This window comes from Embiotoca jacksoni, unplaced genomic scaffold, assembly GCF_022577435.1.
Source record: "Embiotoca jacksoni isolate LCO1_2020_lvr unplaced genomic scaffold, fEmbJac1.0.p SCAF_83, whole genome shotgun sequence".
NCBI lineage: Eukaryota > Metazoa > Chordata > Actinopteri > Embiotocidae > Embiotoca > Embiotoca jacksoni.
Window position 1 is genome coordinate 972,392 of NW_027185440.1, and position 16,572 is coordinate 988,963.

Consider the following 16,572-nt stretch of genomic DNA (forward strand, 5'->3'; position numbering starts at 1 on the left):
ACAAGATTAAAAATGTATAAAGCTCAGGGTACTTTAACTCACCTGGTAACCGGAGACATTGCCCTGACCGTGAGGCTCGCAGCATGGCGCTGCACTGCGGGCTCGACTCAAACACAATTTCATCCACAACATAAATGCCAAACGGAATCGAACTGCAATCATTTTTAATTGGACTGTATTGTTTCTGATGCTGATTTGATGTATTCTCCTCTGCCCATCAGGCCTCACCTCTGCTGAGCTTCCTCCGCCGGAGAATCACCATCCTTGTTGCCTGTGTCTAAGAAGTTCTGCAATGACCTTGTAGAATGGAGCGACCAATTCCTCTGATTATCTGGGCCAGCAGTTGTAAGTGGACGCAGTGTGTCTCCCGTTATCTGATTATGGCTCCGAACAACATTTCCGAACAACATGTGCAGACTGTGGTCGGTGTATAAAAGGCAGCAAGGCAGCATAATGGATAATCACCAAAAGAGGAATCTGACGTTTTTTAATATTGGGCTGATATTCATGCTGAGCGGCATAGAGTACGGTAAGTTCATTAAGACAGCTTCATTGACAAAACTGGAATCAAAATAATACTATTTAATTGTGACGTTTGCTGCGAGTACACACATCTCCCTCCTTTTCCTCTTCACCCGTCTTCCCTTCTTCCTCTGTGTTGGTCTCAGCTGTCATTCTGCCTACAATATGGAGGTATCTGCAGATTTTGGAGGCCCCACCTTACTTCTTGGGTCTGGGCCTGTCTGCCTTCAGTCTTAGTGGGCTGCTCACAGGCCCGCTGTTTGGCCTCTGGTCAGATCGGAGCAAAACTACAAAGTCCATCATCCTCTTCTCCAATCTTTTTGAGATTGCTGGTGAGTAGTGAAACCACACGACAGACTCACATTTAGACAAGTTTTCAGCTGGTGTGTGTAACCCTGTAGCTCACATCTGGGCTGTCGGAAGTCTTTTATTCGTTTTCACTGCGACTTAGTGAATGCCATATGTAGGCTAAAAGTGTGTGAGATGGCGAGCTTACCCGCATCTGACGGAAACAATCTCATATAAGTAAGAAATAACAGAGATGACAGATAATACTATTAACCAAGAGAAGTGTGTCTGTGAATGGTCTGACTGCTGGCATCTAAAGTGCAGGAGTTATGATGTAAAACAAAAACTCTAAAATATAAATAATATAAAAAGATGCCAGTTAAATACATAGTACAAATAGAAGGCACGTAATGGTGGACCCAATAAAAATAAACATGCCATTTTTGTCATTTGGCAGCCATCTAAATTTGGTTCTTTGAGCGTAGCCTACTGGTAGTTTACATAAATTGACCCTAAATTATTATGAATATTGTTATATATATATATATATATATATATATATATATATGATTGTAAACAGCTGTTAACAATGCATTATGGGGGTTGTGTGAGTTTATTGTGTCGGATACAAAGGTGACCAGCCTTTAAAACAAAACTACCGAATGACCAGAGCGCGAGTGGACGAGAGTCAACAACCATTATATGGTGCTGCATGATAGCTAAAAGCTGACAGAGGCATTCTAGTACTCTCACATCAACAGTGCTAACATGCTAAAGTGTGGGCTATGCTTGGGGTAGAGTGCACTTTGTGTTATGGTGGTATCAGCATGCTGACATTCGCCAATTAGCGCGAAATCCATGCGCTAACACAAACCACAGCTGAGGCTGATGGGAAAGTAATTCGTTTACAGGGTCAGACGAGTGTTTTTACACTTCGAGTTAAACATTCGCCTCAGTTGAAGATACATTTTGGTTCACAAGCATGATTTTTAATTTTGTGTGTCCTCAGGTAACTTCATGTATTTCATCGGATATTCAAAGTGGTTGTTGTTATGCAGTCGGCTTGTAGCAGGTGACGCGCGCACACGCAAGCGTGCATGCATGCATGCATGTCATGACCCGATAAACAACACAAGCATGTCCTGTATGATGCACTGTGTGTTGTGAAGGTGCGACAGACAGATCCTGTTTTCCTCTCAGGTGTCGGTGCAGGAGCGGGCTCCTCCATCTTTGGTTTCCTGACCCGGAGCACTCGTCCAGAGGAGCGTGCTGGTATCTTTGCCGCCATCATGGCCTGTCGACAAGCCGGCCTTCTTGTCGGTCAGTTTCTCAACCCTTCCACTTACCAGCGAGAGAGATTGGTGTCATTTCACCTCCCTGCACTCCCTCTGTTTTCTGACAAATATCAGACATCAGGCAGAATGTTGTGATGTCTTCTTGGATGTTTGGTTTTAACTGCGAGGAGGAGAAGACATTCAATAAAATCACTACGGGAACTGTGTAGGCTACTGTCTCCACACATCCTCCATTTATCTCATCTTTAAAGCGCTTCCTCCTGTCTCTCCAGGGCCGGCGTTCAACCTGTTCCTGCGGCTGTGTGATTTCAAACTGGGGCCCTTTGTTGTGAACAAGTATACGTCTCCTGGGGTAACAGCATCCAGATAATCAGTAATCTAAGGGGCTCTGAAAGATTCATGAATACAGAAACAACCTTCAGAAATGGTCGCTCTACATTGTACACTCACGTTTTTTTTTTTTTTTTTTCCTTCTTTTGTTCTCCTCTGAGCAAGAAGAATAGAAAACACCTGCAGCGATATTCAAGCCCGTAACAACCTGTATCGATCTATTTCTATCTCATGAGTGTGTCTGAATAAAACACCTGTAGGACGGATGTAGCTTAAATGAGATGTATCAAAGCTCTTTTATGCCTGCTTCCATTTTTCCACATAATTTGACGCCGAGCGTCTCTTCTGATTTCACCGTGCCAGGGTGCCTCTCTATAAAGGAAATAATTTAAGTCTTGATAACTTCCTAGGAGTTTGATGTTGTGAAAAAAAAATATTTTTTTTTGAATTTCAATAGCAAAATATTTGACGATATTTGTGTGCTTTTCCTCCACACTGTCAGATCTTCATGTGCTTGTTGTGGGTGCTGCTCCAGTTTGTTGTCCTGGCTATGTACTGGGATGTACCACCAATCAGCTCCGAGGGGGGTGCCATGATGGTGGAGATGAAACAGGAGGAGATGCCTCTGATGGGGTCTGAAGAGGAGCCGGTGCACACCTACAGTGCCGTCAACTCCGACCAATCGGAGACCTCCAACTCAGCTGAGATGCAGCCCGTCCACGAAGCCTCGAACCCCTTCAACAACTTCAGCGCCAGCAGAGGTGAGCGGGCAGGTTTGACTGCTTGTCCTGACCAATGACTATCTGTCAGCTTCCCTCTGCCCCGTTCGTGGGGTTCAGGTAGGAAGACATGTCACTGCCAATACACATGTTTCGTATCTGCTCCATTGATTTCCTCACACACACACACACACACACACACACACACACACACACACACACACAGTTAGACAGACTTTCCATTCTCTTGGTCTCTCTGAGGAATTTTGTGTAACATGTCAGATCAGATTCCCTTTGTATTGATTGGACGTGCGTGTATGTGTCTGGTTTATGTCGGTGTGTGTGTGTGTGTGTGTGTGTGTGTGTGTGTGTGTGTGTGTGTGTGTGTGTGTGTGTGTGTGTGTATATATATATATACAGCATGTGATGTCAGGTGTCCTATTGGATTAGTGTCATAGTAAGTCTACATGGGATACGAGCAGTGATTGTGTGCCTCTATTGATTATCTTTTTCTGTACTTTGTTTGACTGCGCGCATCTATGTGTGTGCCTGTGCATGTGTCAAACCTTTGTATTGATTCTTTCACTCTTTGAAAATGTGGCAGAGGGATGGATAGCAGACTTCCTTTTTTTTATTGACTGGCTTGCTGTGGTTGACTTGCGGATGAAATGGAGACAGAATTGGAAATGTGGCCAACATTCTTCTTATCGATTCCCTTTTGTTCTGAAGAGAATCTACAACAACCAGAAACTCAGGAAAAGTGAAAGATGCCTGCTCTAGTCAGTACAGTAGGAGTGTCTGTTAGCTGTTGGTGTGTCTGGTTTTCGCTCTCCTGAATTATTGATCTTTCTTGACTTTTTGTCTACCAGTGAAGAACCTTTGAAAATCAAGCCGATCTCTCACTTTCTTTCATCAAGTCTTTTTTTTATTTCTGATAGAGGTCATATGGAACAAACAAAACAAAAGAAAGAAAAGAAAAACAACACAAGTAAAATGCTTTGACTTTTGAAACAAGGACAATTACACCACTGTCTTTCTTTCTCCCTCTAATCTGTCTTTTTTCTCATCTCTACTGTCAGTGAACATGCATACATCCACAAACACAGGCAGTTTATTTCCACCTGATAAGGGTTTAAAGGTAGTGAAGATTATGTGAAATATGCTCATTTTGTCACCAAGAGTTAGAGAGGAGAATTGATCCCGCCACCACGTCTGTACGCTAAATATGATATCTCATTTGTTTAATTTGTAGAAAAAAAAGCTAAATCTAAAACCAATTCCTGGTTCTATTTTGAGTTCGATGCTTATTCTAACAATTTCACAGCGGATGATTTATCGTAAAATTTATACATTTCTCTTTTTCTGTATTTAGACAGATGAAACAATATGATGTGTGAATTAGTGAACTTTTGAAGAGCTGGTGGAAGATATAATAAGATAATAGCTAACTATAACACAGTTGTACTGAACTGTTAATTAATTTATAAGCCATTTTAAACTGTTAATATCTGTTAATTAATGGCCTAACCAATAATACCATTGGTAGGACAACTCCAACTGCAACCACGATCGGGTTTTATTCGTCATAGTTGTGAAACCCCACAGCCTAGAAAAAAATTATTTTATTTAATTGAAATCATTCATTCATCATTCATCAAGTTAAAAGTCCAAGCGGTAACTTTGGCATAGTAGGCAATAAATACACGAATGCTCATAGGAGATGGGGCGCACGACGCGGAAGAAACCCAAAAGCGAGAAAATGTTTTGGCTCATGAGTCAGACGAGATGTTTTCATTTAAATCACTGGGTGCCATCCAGTTTTCCTTAATTCATCTATGATTCACAGAGCTAGATAACTTACGTCTACTCAGCAGCTAATTCCCAGTGGCCACTTGTGGTATTGGCAACAACAACAAAAAAATCATCAGTAGCCCACGTAACCTTTTCCCCCTAGAACATCATTAAAAGATTCAGTGAAACTGTTAACAAGACACATAAAACTGTTCTGCGGTAAACAACTTTACCGGAGCCCAGAAAAATGTTTGTATATGGGTCGAGCAGGAGCGTGTGTGCAGGGAAACGCTACTAAACTTATTGTACAGCCATAATGTAGACTCACACTAGGGACTAAAATATATATTTTATATTAAGAAATATCTGTCTCTGTAAAGAGCAAATCCATTCATCCTTTAAACCGTTATCAACCGATATTTATCTATGGTCGGGTTTTCAGTACTGTATGTAGACACATGCAGTTGTATATAAAAATGAAATCATGTGCCAACAGTGAACAGAGAGAACTGAATCATAGTAGATCACACACTAATATCAAGCCGTTCCTCCAGCCATCTGGCGTGTACTTCCAAATTTAGCAGCAAGCCCAACTCTTTTTTTTCCTCCTTTCCAAGTCCATGAGGGAGTTTTTGTTCCAGGAAAAGCTGGTATAAAAGATTTGAATTTATTGAAAAGTATTTTTTTTTCTTGACTTATCATGTTTTGGACACAAGAAAAAGAGAAGAACTCACACTTATCTCTTGCAAAAGACATAGTTTATTGGACCAGAGGCTCAACATGACCAACAAGCCAGCATTCGCCACGCCTGCCTCTTTCAATCTTATGACTTCTCTCAGATCGTCCAACTTTTCTTTTCTCTCTAAAACTTCTTTATCTCAACCCCACTTGCCAATTCAAACTTTTCAATTTAATGCTACTTGTTGGGTGATTTTCTCTTTGGTTTGTCTGGTTTGCAGTATATCTCTATCTTTTTCTCTGTCTTCCTTTCACTGAGCAGAGTTCCTGAGAGAGGAGGTGGTTGTTCTCCTCACGGCTCAGTTCATCACTCTCTTCAATCAGACAGCGCTGGAGGTGAGAGCAGCAACTGTTGAGATCCATCAGACATTTCATACAATGTCACACTATTTTACTCTGGGTTTCATCCACTCTGAATCAATCTGAGCCTCGTCTGGAAAGAAAATAATCAACTATCGTTCAAAGTAGAACCGATGTAACAAGTGTACGTAATGAGTGGCTGCGTTCCGAAAAATGAAGAGGGCTTCTCTGCTCTCATTAAACTGTGGGGACTCTACAGTGCTTACCTGGCGTATACCATCATTTTGATATCAAAACAGAACACATCAAATAAGATTCTCCTCCTCCACCTCTGACTTGACTGACTGACCTTGCAAACATCTTTCTAAAAAAAAATCCCCAGACCATGGTGACTCCTCTGACGCAGCGCTACTTCAGCTTCGGCGAGCTGGGCAACAGCCTGATGTACTGCCTGTGCGGGGTGGAGGTCATCCTGGGCTTCTTCTTTGTGCGCTGGCTGAGCGGGAAGGTGGCTGACCGTGCCGTGCTGGCTGTGGGCCTGGTCATCTGCTGCACCGCCTGTATCTGGTGCCTCATCTTCCTCTGCAACCCCCGAGGTGCTAACCTGCCCGTGAAAACACACAAACACTCCCAGACGCACATCCACCGACTCTAAAAACGCCTCATTTTATGAGCCAAAATCCTTTTCTTTTTTTTTTTGTGCGACCGCTGTTGGTGCGTAGAGCACAGCAGAGCCATATTGGGTTACACACTGGCTGAAATGCATGTGCTCTGTAAATGATATCATTCAGGCTGTGGGAGACCAGCAGGAGATCATACAGGCAAAGCGGCTCCTGTATGTTCATGTTGGCCTGCGTCTGTTGCAGCTTGTCACGTTTATCGCTCTGATTACAAGTGACAGGTGCTGGAGCTGGGTAGTGCCTGAGTGTATATAAAAGGATTATAGTAATCTAATTAGACAAAAATGCTATTTGTTAAAGCATAGCCTGCATTGTTTGCTATTTCTTACAGTCACAGTTATAAAAAAAAACAACAACAACACAGACATGAAACCTTACAAGACAGATACCTGGAGGAAGATGATTTAAAAAAAATATTTTTTTTTTACTTGGACCACTAAGAAGCATGTTTTGATGGGTGAAATTGCATTTTGATCACAAGATTATAGACTTCCAGGGGACATCCAACAATTTGAGTGGGCACAAATTCACACAAACATGTGCATGATGCAAAGCAGCAGAGAACAAAAGGCGAGCGTCTGCCAGCTTGGCAGTGGTGTCCTTTTCTGATAGAGCTATCTCTGGTGGTGCCAGCCCATTTGTGGAGGGAACTTAAAAACCGATAGAAGAGGGGCTGGCTAACTGAAGTATGATTTGTCACACTCTTTGAATCATTACCGCTACATATGAGAAAGAGAAATCAGCAAAATATTCACATTTAATAGCTGAGAGATGTATCAAATGTATGGGAGAGTTGATGTTAGATCGCAGTAAATGTAATTGTTTAATGATATATTTCATATAATTTGGAAGTAGCGAGACCGTGATATTATTTTTCTACCCCTGCCAGGTGGTTATGGATGGGAGCTGTCGGCCTTCATCATCGGAGTGTTTCTGCAGCTGCTGGGTCTTCCCTTCGTGGCCGTGTCTCAGGTGTCTCTCTTCTCCAAAGTCACTGCTGAGAAAACACAAGGTTGGCTCATTTTCCCATGGCACTGTTTGCACGGCTCTCCATATTACCACAACAGCTTGCCGCTCAGCGTATGTGATGCACAGGAAAAAAAAAACCATAAAAACTTACACATGCTGAAGGAAATAACCTGTAATTTTTTTTTTTTTGCGATGCCTCACCAAAAGGATTCAGCCAAGGCGTGAGACGCTCAGTTGGGGGCCTGGCCACCATCTTGGGGCCTTTGTGGGCCGGAGGACTGACCAATAATTTGTACGTAATGCTGGGCATGATGCTGGCTCTCCTCGTGATGATAACAGTAAGTAAAACATGGCACCAAATGAACAGATTGGCTATATGGTGAATTAAAAGAAAGGCCTGATATTTTGTGAAGTTTAATTTCAGCCAAGAATTTAAAGTAGCTTAGCAGAAAGACAAGGGGAAACAGCTAGCCCAGTTTTGATTGTTTTTACACCTGTGTACAAAACCTAAAAATGCAAAAACAATAGTTACATGTTTTAATCAATGTCTGTTTGTGTGCATGAAAAATATGAAGCCACTGACTGACAGCTGTCCTGCTTGATCGGTTCAGGGTAGTGGGTGACAGCTAGCAGTCTTCCCTTTTTAAGGAAACTCCTGTACAACAATTCAAATATCCACAACCAGTGTAAAGCCTCTGAAAACTTAAATTTAAGCATTGAGATGAGATTAAAGATTGACACCAAATTTCATCTCTGTATGATGAATGAGGAGCTACAACCAGCTGTAAGTTAGCTTAGCACAAAGGCTCGAAACAGGTGCAAACAGCATGAGTGTGCCAATGTTCCCAGGGTCCTATCGTCCCGAGGTCCTACACTCCCAGGTCCTAGGTTTTCAAGGTCCTATGTTCCAAGGGGTGTATATTCCCAGGGTCCTTTGTTCTTGGGATCCTATCTTCCCTGGATCCTAGCTCCCAGGGTCCTATGTGCCCCGGGTCAACCCTCACCCCTTACCCGCAGTAGCCTGTGTGATATATACAGAGCTGGGCGACATCTTTTTCCAGGTTCTCATTATGTTGTATAGAGTTGGGAACACAAGAATGACCCTCAAACACCTTGCTGACGGTGTCTGATGGGAACTGTTGTACATACTCCTACTGTCACCTCTAAAGCTCATTGGGATAGAACACATTATATCCCACTGTTTAATCAAAGTGTGAAAACATTAACTTTACATAAAAACCCACACATTATTGTTTTTACACTTTGTTTTAATTCAATAGATTATACAAACTAGATGTAAAATATTAGTGGGCTTCAGAGGTGCAGGTGGGAGAGTTTGTTACTTCTTGATGCTAAGCTAAGAGTTGCGGCTGGCATATTTACTGCACAGACATGAGTGTCAATCATCTCAGCTACCTCTTGCATTTCCCCAAATCCTGAACTATCACTTTAATTTCCATGTTGCTAAGGAGCTGGGATAGACATAGATAATAATCTCTATTTCAAACTATCCAAATCTGCAGCTCAATCTTTTTTTATTTTTTATTTCACCCACCTACAGTGAAAACAGCAGCCACGGGGTGTTCTTGCCAGTAAAATCCATAACTCAGCACGTCTTTGATAGCCTCTACTTATTACTTGGTGCTCTGTATTCTCTGAAGCCACATCACGCTGTACATCTTCTCAGGTTATGACGGCGCTGTCCTACGACCGCCTGACGGAGCCCAGGGCGGTTCAGTGCGCGCAGAGCTCGGACAGCGGAGGTTAGAGCCGCAGTCCGTCTGAGGAGCAGGAGAGGCCTAAGATGGACAGAGGGAATGCCCTTCACTTCTGAGAGAATCAATTTGATCAAGTTTACTGCAGAGGAGAGTGTGTGAGTGTGGAATAGAAATGTTCAAAATGCCTGCCGTAGAGGTTATCTCACTCCACAGGTGAAAACACTGTATGTTTCCAAGCTTTAAACAATCTCTCTGTTTTCACAAGTTATTAGAATCAACCTAAGATGCATACTATCAGACTCTTAATTAGACTTTGCACAAGGGGGCACCATTGCTCTCATATTGAATATTCAGAGGTGTAATTGAAGATGAAAGCCATTATTTTTAAACTGAACTATTTATATTCCCCCGTGTTGATGAAGAAAATAAGACAGCAGGTTTTTCCGTGTGACCCGTGTATTGAAATCTTCTTTCTTGTCTCTCGTCTTTCTTCTTCTTCTTCTTCTAAAAAAAAAACAAAACTCTGAAAACGAAAGAGTTGACACAATGAGTGCACAAGTGGAGTTGTCAACATCTGAGCAGCTCCATGTCAGTGTAGCTGATAGAAGAAGAGGGTCAAAGAGAGTGAAGCTTTACAGATTTATTGGTATTTTTTTTGTCGTGTTTTGGAGTAAAAGTAGGAATTTAAATATAATATGACTAAAAGTCAAAGCCTTGGATGTACAACTGTAATTAAACCAGTTTGTTGTTATCTGAATCTCTTCCTTCACTGCTGGTGCAAATGAGAAGCTTCTGAATTAAAACCACATTTAAAAAAGTAGTTGTTAATTATCCATTTCTATCTTTTTTACTATGGGGGGGGATTTAAAGTTTAATTGCCTATATTCATAATTCAAAACATGACAAGGTGTGAGTTGTGTATAGTCAGCTGTTCTTGCCTATATCTTCCTCTAGGATGTGCTGCATGCTGCTCATCTGTGTGAGAGGACACTGCTGTAAGCAACATCAAGGCATTGTCGATTCTCTTTGTACCAATGAACATGGCTTTGGCCAATCTCTGTGTTTTTGCATAATTGCAGATAAGGCTCAGTAACCTTTCCAGTTTTCTATATTCAGCATGCGATGTTTGGCTTTCTAAAGGCTTTTTGCCTGAAATAGAAATTCTAATCTCCGGGACTTAAGGACATAATATATATAAGTACTTTCATGCCCTGGTCAGCGTATTCAGGTGTTTGACATTTAAAGGGAGATAACTGAGTGCATAGAATCAGGTCAAGCCTAATTTCTTTTTTTTTTTTTTTTTTTTTAACTAGGCTTGCTTAAGAGAATTCCTTCACAACAGCTTGAATACACACAAACAAAATAAATGAAAAGTGAACATAATAAGTAGCTGAAATAACACATTCTTCCTCTCACAAGTCCAAGTCATTAGCAATAAAATGCTCTCTCGATAAATTCAGTGGACTCAATGTTTTTCTTGCCTTGCAGAGGTTCCCCAAACTTTTCAGACTATGTACCAAACTACCACTTCTCTTTGAAAATACCTGTATTTATGTTCAAAAAGTTTCATTCACTGATTTAACAATAGCCTCGGAAAGGCTGACGACAACACAAGGCTACCGTTTCCAAATCAAAGAAATAATCCAAGGGATGACAAAAATCCCTCAAAGTCAGCAGCAGCAGGTGTAGAAACATCTGATTTTTTAGACCTTGCAGTGATTTTGAAATTTAACCTGCTAAAATTACAACTGATGAGTCCGTATCCGACTGTGTCAAGCTAACGTTAATATCATGGTATGTGACGTCACCCTACGTGGCTAATCAAATTTTTTTTGAAATATTTAAATGAATAACAACTTATTTTTACATCACTGTTATGTGTATGTGTTTGTGGCATCTGTAATACAATGAAAGTAAATGGCAATTATTTGGGACTCGGGCAAATTGCAGTGCAATTGTTTGGGTCTGTTGCCACTAGGTGGCGCCTCGAGTACCACCTGTGGGACCACAGTTTTGGAATCATTGGTCTAATATGATCAGTATCTTATGGAGGCTGATTTTAGTTATAGCTTCAGTTAGAAAACCTTGGATAGATGCAGCTGCTTTGTAACTGACATTACTGAGTTACTGTCTTCATGAATTTTGCCGCTGCATTGTAGCACGAAACTGATCTAAATTTGATGGTTTTGTCAAAAGATCAAAGGAGAAGTAAACACACTGCATCTCGCCCGGCCACATACGTGTTCCTTCCTACCTGTGGAACAACAAGAAGGAAAAAAAAACGAATTTGATCTTTTTCATTTCGACGTTTTTCATCAACATTTTTACTTTATTTGATTGTACGAGAGCAGAGCTGACGAATAACGAGGGAGAAAGACGGTCACGTGAAGAGAAATCCACAATCCTGCTTTCGTCCAAGACTGTCTGGACCAATGAAGTCAAGCTGTCCGCCAGCTCAGCCGCTGCGGCAGCCTATAGAGGCAGCACACAACCTCTCACAAAGACATAAATAGAAAAGTCAGAGGCCTTTGGGCTTTTATGTTAAATATACCAAAGGTGGGCACAGAGTTATGAAATGTTAAAGATACACAGAACGACTATTTGATGCAGGAGCAAACAATTTTTTCTGTGAACCATCGATGAGAGTTTGTCGCTATGGCGATGGGATTTTTTTTTATAAAGGGGGGGGGGGGGGTTAACAAGCCAGGGATGAAATATTATGTAATTGAAGAGTGGAAAACCTGGTTATTCTGGTTGTGAAGGAGATGAAGGTGTAGTACAGCTTCAGTGGAGGGATCTGCATGTTGTCCTACTATGTGACTATAAATGACTCGGTCTGCTCCTCATATACGAACAGTTTTCATGCCATTTTGAGGACATGCTATGTACAGTTATTTTAGTTATTCACTGAAAGTGTAAAAAAGATCTCTGTAGATGTAACCTTTCCTCAGTGTTTAGTGCTTTTGTGTGTTACTGCTGCCCTAATGAACTGAACTGTGAACAGTAACTACAGTTCAGGCTGTTATATCGAGCCTTAGCCCTGACTGTTGTGAGGAACTCATTACATCAAGCCAGGGCGGTTTTTCTCTTTGCATGTCATTGCAGGCGGCAGAACAAACTGTTTTTGAACAGCTACACCGTCCCACTTATAGCATTTTTATGATGACATGTTTTTGATGAATGAAACGAGCGTCTGAAGTCATTATAGTGTTTCATTCGCGGATTGGTACTGGAAATGCTTTCTGATGTGGCTCAGTGCCAGGGAAAGGAAGGCTCACTGTGACTGTTTAAATCCTTTAAATCAAGTTAACTTGTTGATTTAAAGGCATGCATCTCTTTAGAAGCTTAATAATTGGTTTAAATGCCTAGTTTTGTGTTAAAGCCAGACTGTTACTGGATGTTTGGGGGCAAGTAGAAAAATCCTGATAATATTCTCTTGCTTTCTCTCTCTCTCTCTCTCTCTCTCTCTCTCTCTCTCTCTCTATATATATATATATATATATATATATATATATATATATATATACTCTAAATACAGTGTTTATATACTGTACCATATATTTTTACCAAATCCATGATTCATTTTTTTTTTCCCATCTGCTGCCATCCATATTTTACACAGAGATTCATCCTTACTAAATATACACAACGTATAACTATAGAGAGCACTTTTGTTTGCAGCAATTTTTCAAACGTGGTTCTCAAACACTTTTGACACTTGTGATAAAGACATGTAGCAAAGGCAGGAGTTTACTGTCCACCCATCTTATGTATTTCTAAACTCACATATTCCATTTCTGGCCTCAAGGCAACACTTATGCTACAATATTATGCCCACTGATATGCATTATGCTGTAAAATGATGCGCCTGCTTATTATTTCTATGTATTTATACTTACAGGCAATGATTGACGCACCTACATTTTATGGTCTGAAGTGCCAAAAACAAAAGAACTACATAATCGTTCTTCTTATAATTATGTATTTCCAGAACTAATAATGATCTATGTTTGCAGTTTATGATAGAATAAGCAGTGTTTTGGGAAGTGTATAGTAGGAAGGAATTGATTAGAAGTAATGAGCAGGTGATTCCATGTAACATACAAATATACTGTATTTTTAATGCAAAGGGGGTTTATAGATAAACGTGATCCCAAATATGATCCCATGATTATATGCAACTGCTTGCTATGGTATGTGAAAGCAGAGAATGAACTCAGATCATACAGTGTCTGTTTCCAGATGTCCCATATGTATGTTTTAATACAGCCACTCTAATGCACATGCATTTTTCAAATTCCGAAATATGCATGGTGTGGTGTTTTATAACCACACAGCACATAAAATAAAACCTGTCTCCAAAAAATTTGGGATGCTGTGTAAACTGTAAATAAAACCAGCATGACGATTTGCAAATCATGCAAAGCCATATTTAATTGAAATAGACCCAGGGCATCATATCAAATGTTAATTCTGAATTATTTAAATTTATTGTTTTATAGAAATGATATGCTCATTTTTAATGTGATGCCAGCAACACAGTTTAAAAATGCTGGGACAGAGTCAAAAAAAAGACTGGAACAGTTGTGTAATGCTAAAAAAAAAAAATCTCACAACTAATTAGGTTAATTGGCAACAGGTCAGTAACACTAATGGGTATGAAAAGACCATCCCAGAGAGGCAGAGTCTCTCAGCAGTAAAGATGGGCGGGTTCACCACTCTGTGAAAGACAGATAGTGCAAAATAGTGCTGCATCCACGAATACAGGTTAAAACTCTGCCATGCAAAGAAAAAACCGGATATAAACATGACCCAGAAACGCTGCTACCGAAATCAAAAACTGACCCGTGGTCTGATGAATCAAAAGTTGTAATTTTTTTTGGAACTCATGGACGCTGCATCTTTAGAGCTAAAGAGGAGGGGGACCATCCAGCGTGCACAGTTGAAAAGCTAGCATCTGTGACGGTATCAGGGTGCATTAATGCACATGGCATGGGGAGCCTGCACATCTAGGAAAGAACCATGAATGCTGAACTATACACACAAGTTTTGGAGCAACATATGCTGCCACCCAGACAACGTCTTTTTCAGGGAAGGTCGTGCTTATTTAAAAAAAATAAAAATAAAAAATTCCAAACTGCATTCTGCACATTTTACAACAGCATGGCTCCGTAGTGGAAGAGTGCGGGTATTAAACTGGCCTCCTGCAGTCCAGACCTGTCACGCATTAGAATTTGGCACATCAGGAAACAAAAAATACAACAAAGGAGATCTCGAGCTGTAGACCATCTGAAATCCTACGTCAGGCAAGAATGGGACAACATTTCACTTCCAAAACTCCAGGGACTGGTCTCCTCAGTTCCCAAACGTCTACAAAGCGTCGTTAGAAGAAGACGTGATGCAAAACAGTGGTAAACATGCCCCTGTCCCAACTTTTTTGAGTCTTTACACGATTTGCAAATCATTGCATTCTGTATGTATTTACATTTTACACAGCGTCCCAACTTTGGAAACAGGCTTGTATTTGGGTGGGGGGGATAGTAAGGTTTTTTTTGATAGAATACTATTTTGTCTCCCCAGAGAACCAAACTCATACAGAAGTTTGATCAAACAACATCCAATCCACTTTTATCAACTGCAGATTTCCCAATGTCTGTTTTTGGGCATTGACCAGCTCTGAAGCCAAATTGACGTTGTCATCTGTCAAAGATAAAAGTATTTGGTCCCAAAGAGGAAAACAGCATTTGACTGGAGCCAATATGTAACAATTATGTCAGCAGCAGCACAGGGGCAAAGAGTGGCTCTTCTCTTCCTGATGGTATTAGCTGGACTGAGGATGGTTGTTAATAGGTCGTAGATGATAGATGAGTTATTAGTTACGAAGAGGGTGATGAAACCAGGCCAGATATATTCCTTCCATGATTCATTTTTTTTTTCCTCTGCGGCCATCCATATTTGGTGCAGAAAGATTCGTCCTTACAAATCATTTATTAAGAGATTAAATTTTTTCAGGAATATATTTATTCAGGATGTAATTCAGGATGTAATTTTGTATCCGTGGAGGGGACTATTCATCAAAAAAAACCTTTTTAAATAGATGTCAGCGGTTGGTCGGCTGCCAGCTTTGTCAAAGATTTACAGTTTCCCACACGTTATTGTTGCTGACTTAAGAATCTGACTTCTGGATGTCATTGCCGGGGTGTGGCTCATGTCCAATAATGTGCACGTGTTTGAGAGAGATGTAGAAGAACTGCTTGTTTCACACACTCAGGACTCAGGAGAGGGAAATATTTTTTGACCAACTATGCGGAAGTTTTTCTTTATCTGATTCAGGGTATTATGTGTGTGTGTGTGGGCATAATTAGACGAGTTTACACCTTATAGCAATATCGAGATGGCCGACTAATGAGCTGACAGGGGAGTGGGAAAAGAGAAGAGAGGACCGGGGACAGTGTGTGCTCGTGGCTCGCTATCGATGAATACAAATCAGTTTTTCATGTCTCTTTTCTCATAATCAGCTTTAGATTCAAAAGCAGGACTAGCAGGCCTGAAGGCAAATTATTTCATTTATTACACGTGACGCCGGCACTCGGGGGCATGTATATGTGTGGAGTCGACAGTCACTCAGGAAGCCTCGTAGCTCCCACTGGTGGGTTTCTCTATTCTGCCGGGTTGGCGTCACCTCAGATACACTGAATCAATTGCCTCCACCCACACCGAGCATCCACCCTCAAACTCATATGTGAGTCTTCATGAAATTAATGCCTTCGGGACGTACACGAGTGACGAGTTTAAGGCGCTTATTGATTGGAACCCATTGTTATGGCAATGGAAATATATTCAGATAATCATCAGGCTCATTTAGGTATGTGGCTTGCTTATGAACCTGGTGTTGCTTTGTGAGGAGAGAGTTTTGTTTTTTTCTTCTTCTTCTTCCCAGCCGCACCCGAGAGCCTCAGAGCTGACAGTAAATTTGCTCATCAACCAGTTTCGTTCCAGTGCGAGGTAAGAAATTATCCAATATTTCACGGTCTGGCCCTTTGAAGGTGGCGTTACTCTGCAGAACTCAACGTGCCATAGAGCCAAAACGCTGCAAACTTCTGCCCGAAGAAAGGGTGAGAGATGGGAAACCCGTCATGTAACAACCAAGCCTCGAGTTTCATTTCACCCCCTTGTCTTCCTGTGGCGGCATGAAGTCCAACTTGTTGTCTGGCAGCATTAA

The 16,572-nt window shown here is 41.1% G+C and overlaps 1 protein-coding gene across 1 annotated transcript; it reads left to right on the forward strand.

The window, feature by feature from the left end:
- Nucleotides 1-320: 320 nt before the first annotated feature.
- On the forward strand, nt 321-10,616 carry mfsd8l2 (major facilitator superfamily domain containing 8-like 2). The gene is made up of 11 exons (XM_069139467.1): nt 321-529; nt 669-854; nt 1,820-1,882; nt 2,011-2,130; nt 2,378-2,457; nt 2,938-3,196; nt 5,946-6,019; nt 6,366-6,579; nt 7,553-7,675; nt 7,840-7,970; nt 9,320-10,616. The coding sequence occupies exons 1-11, from the start codon at nt 409-411 to the stop codon at nt 9,398-9,400; spliced, it is 1,452 nt and encodes a 483-aa protein (XP_068995568.1). The 5' UTR covers nt 321-408; the 3' UTR covers nt 9,401-10,616.
- Nucleotides 10,617-16,572: the final 5,956 nt, after the last annotated feature.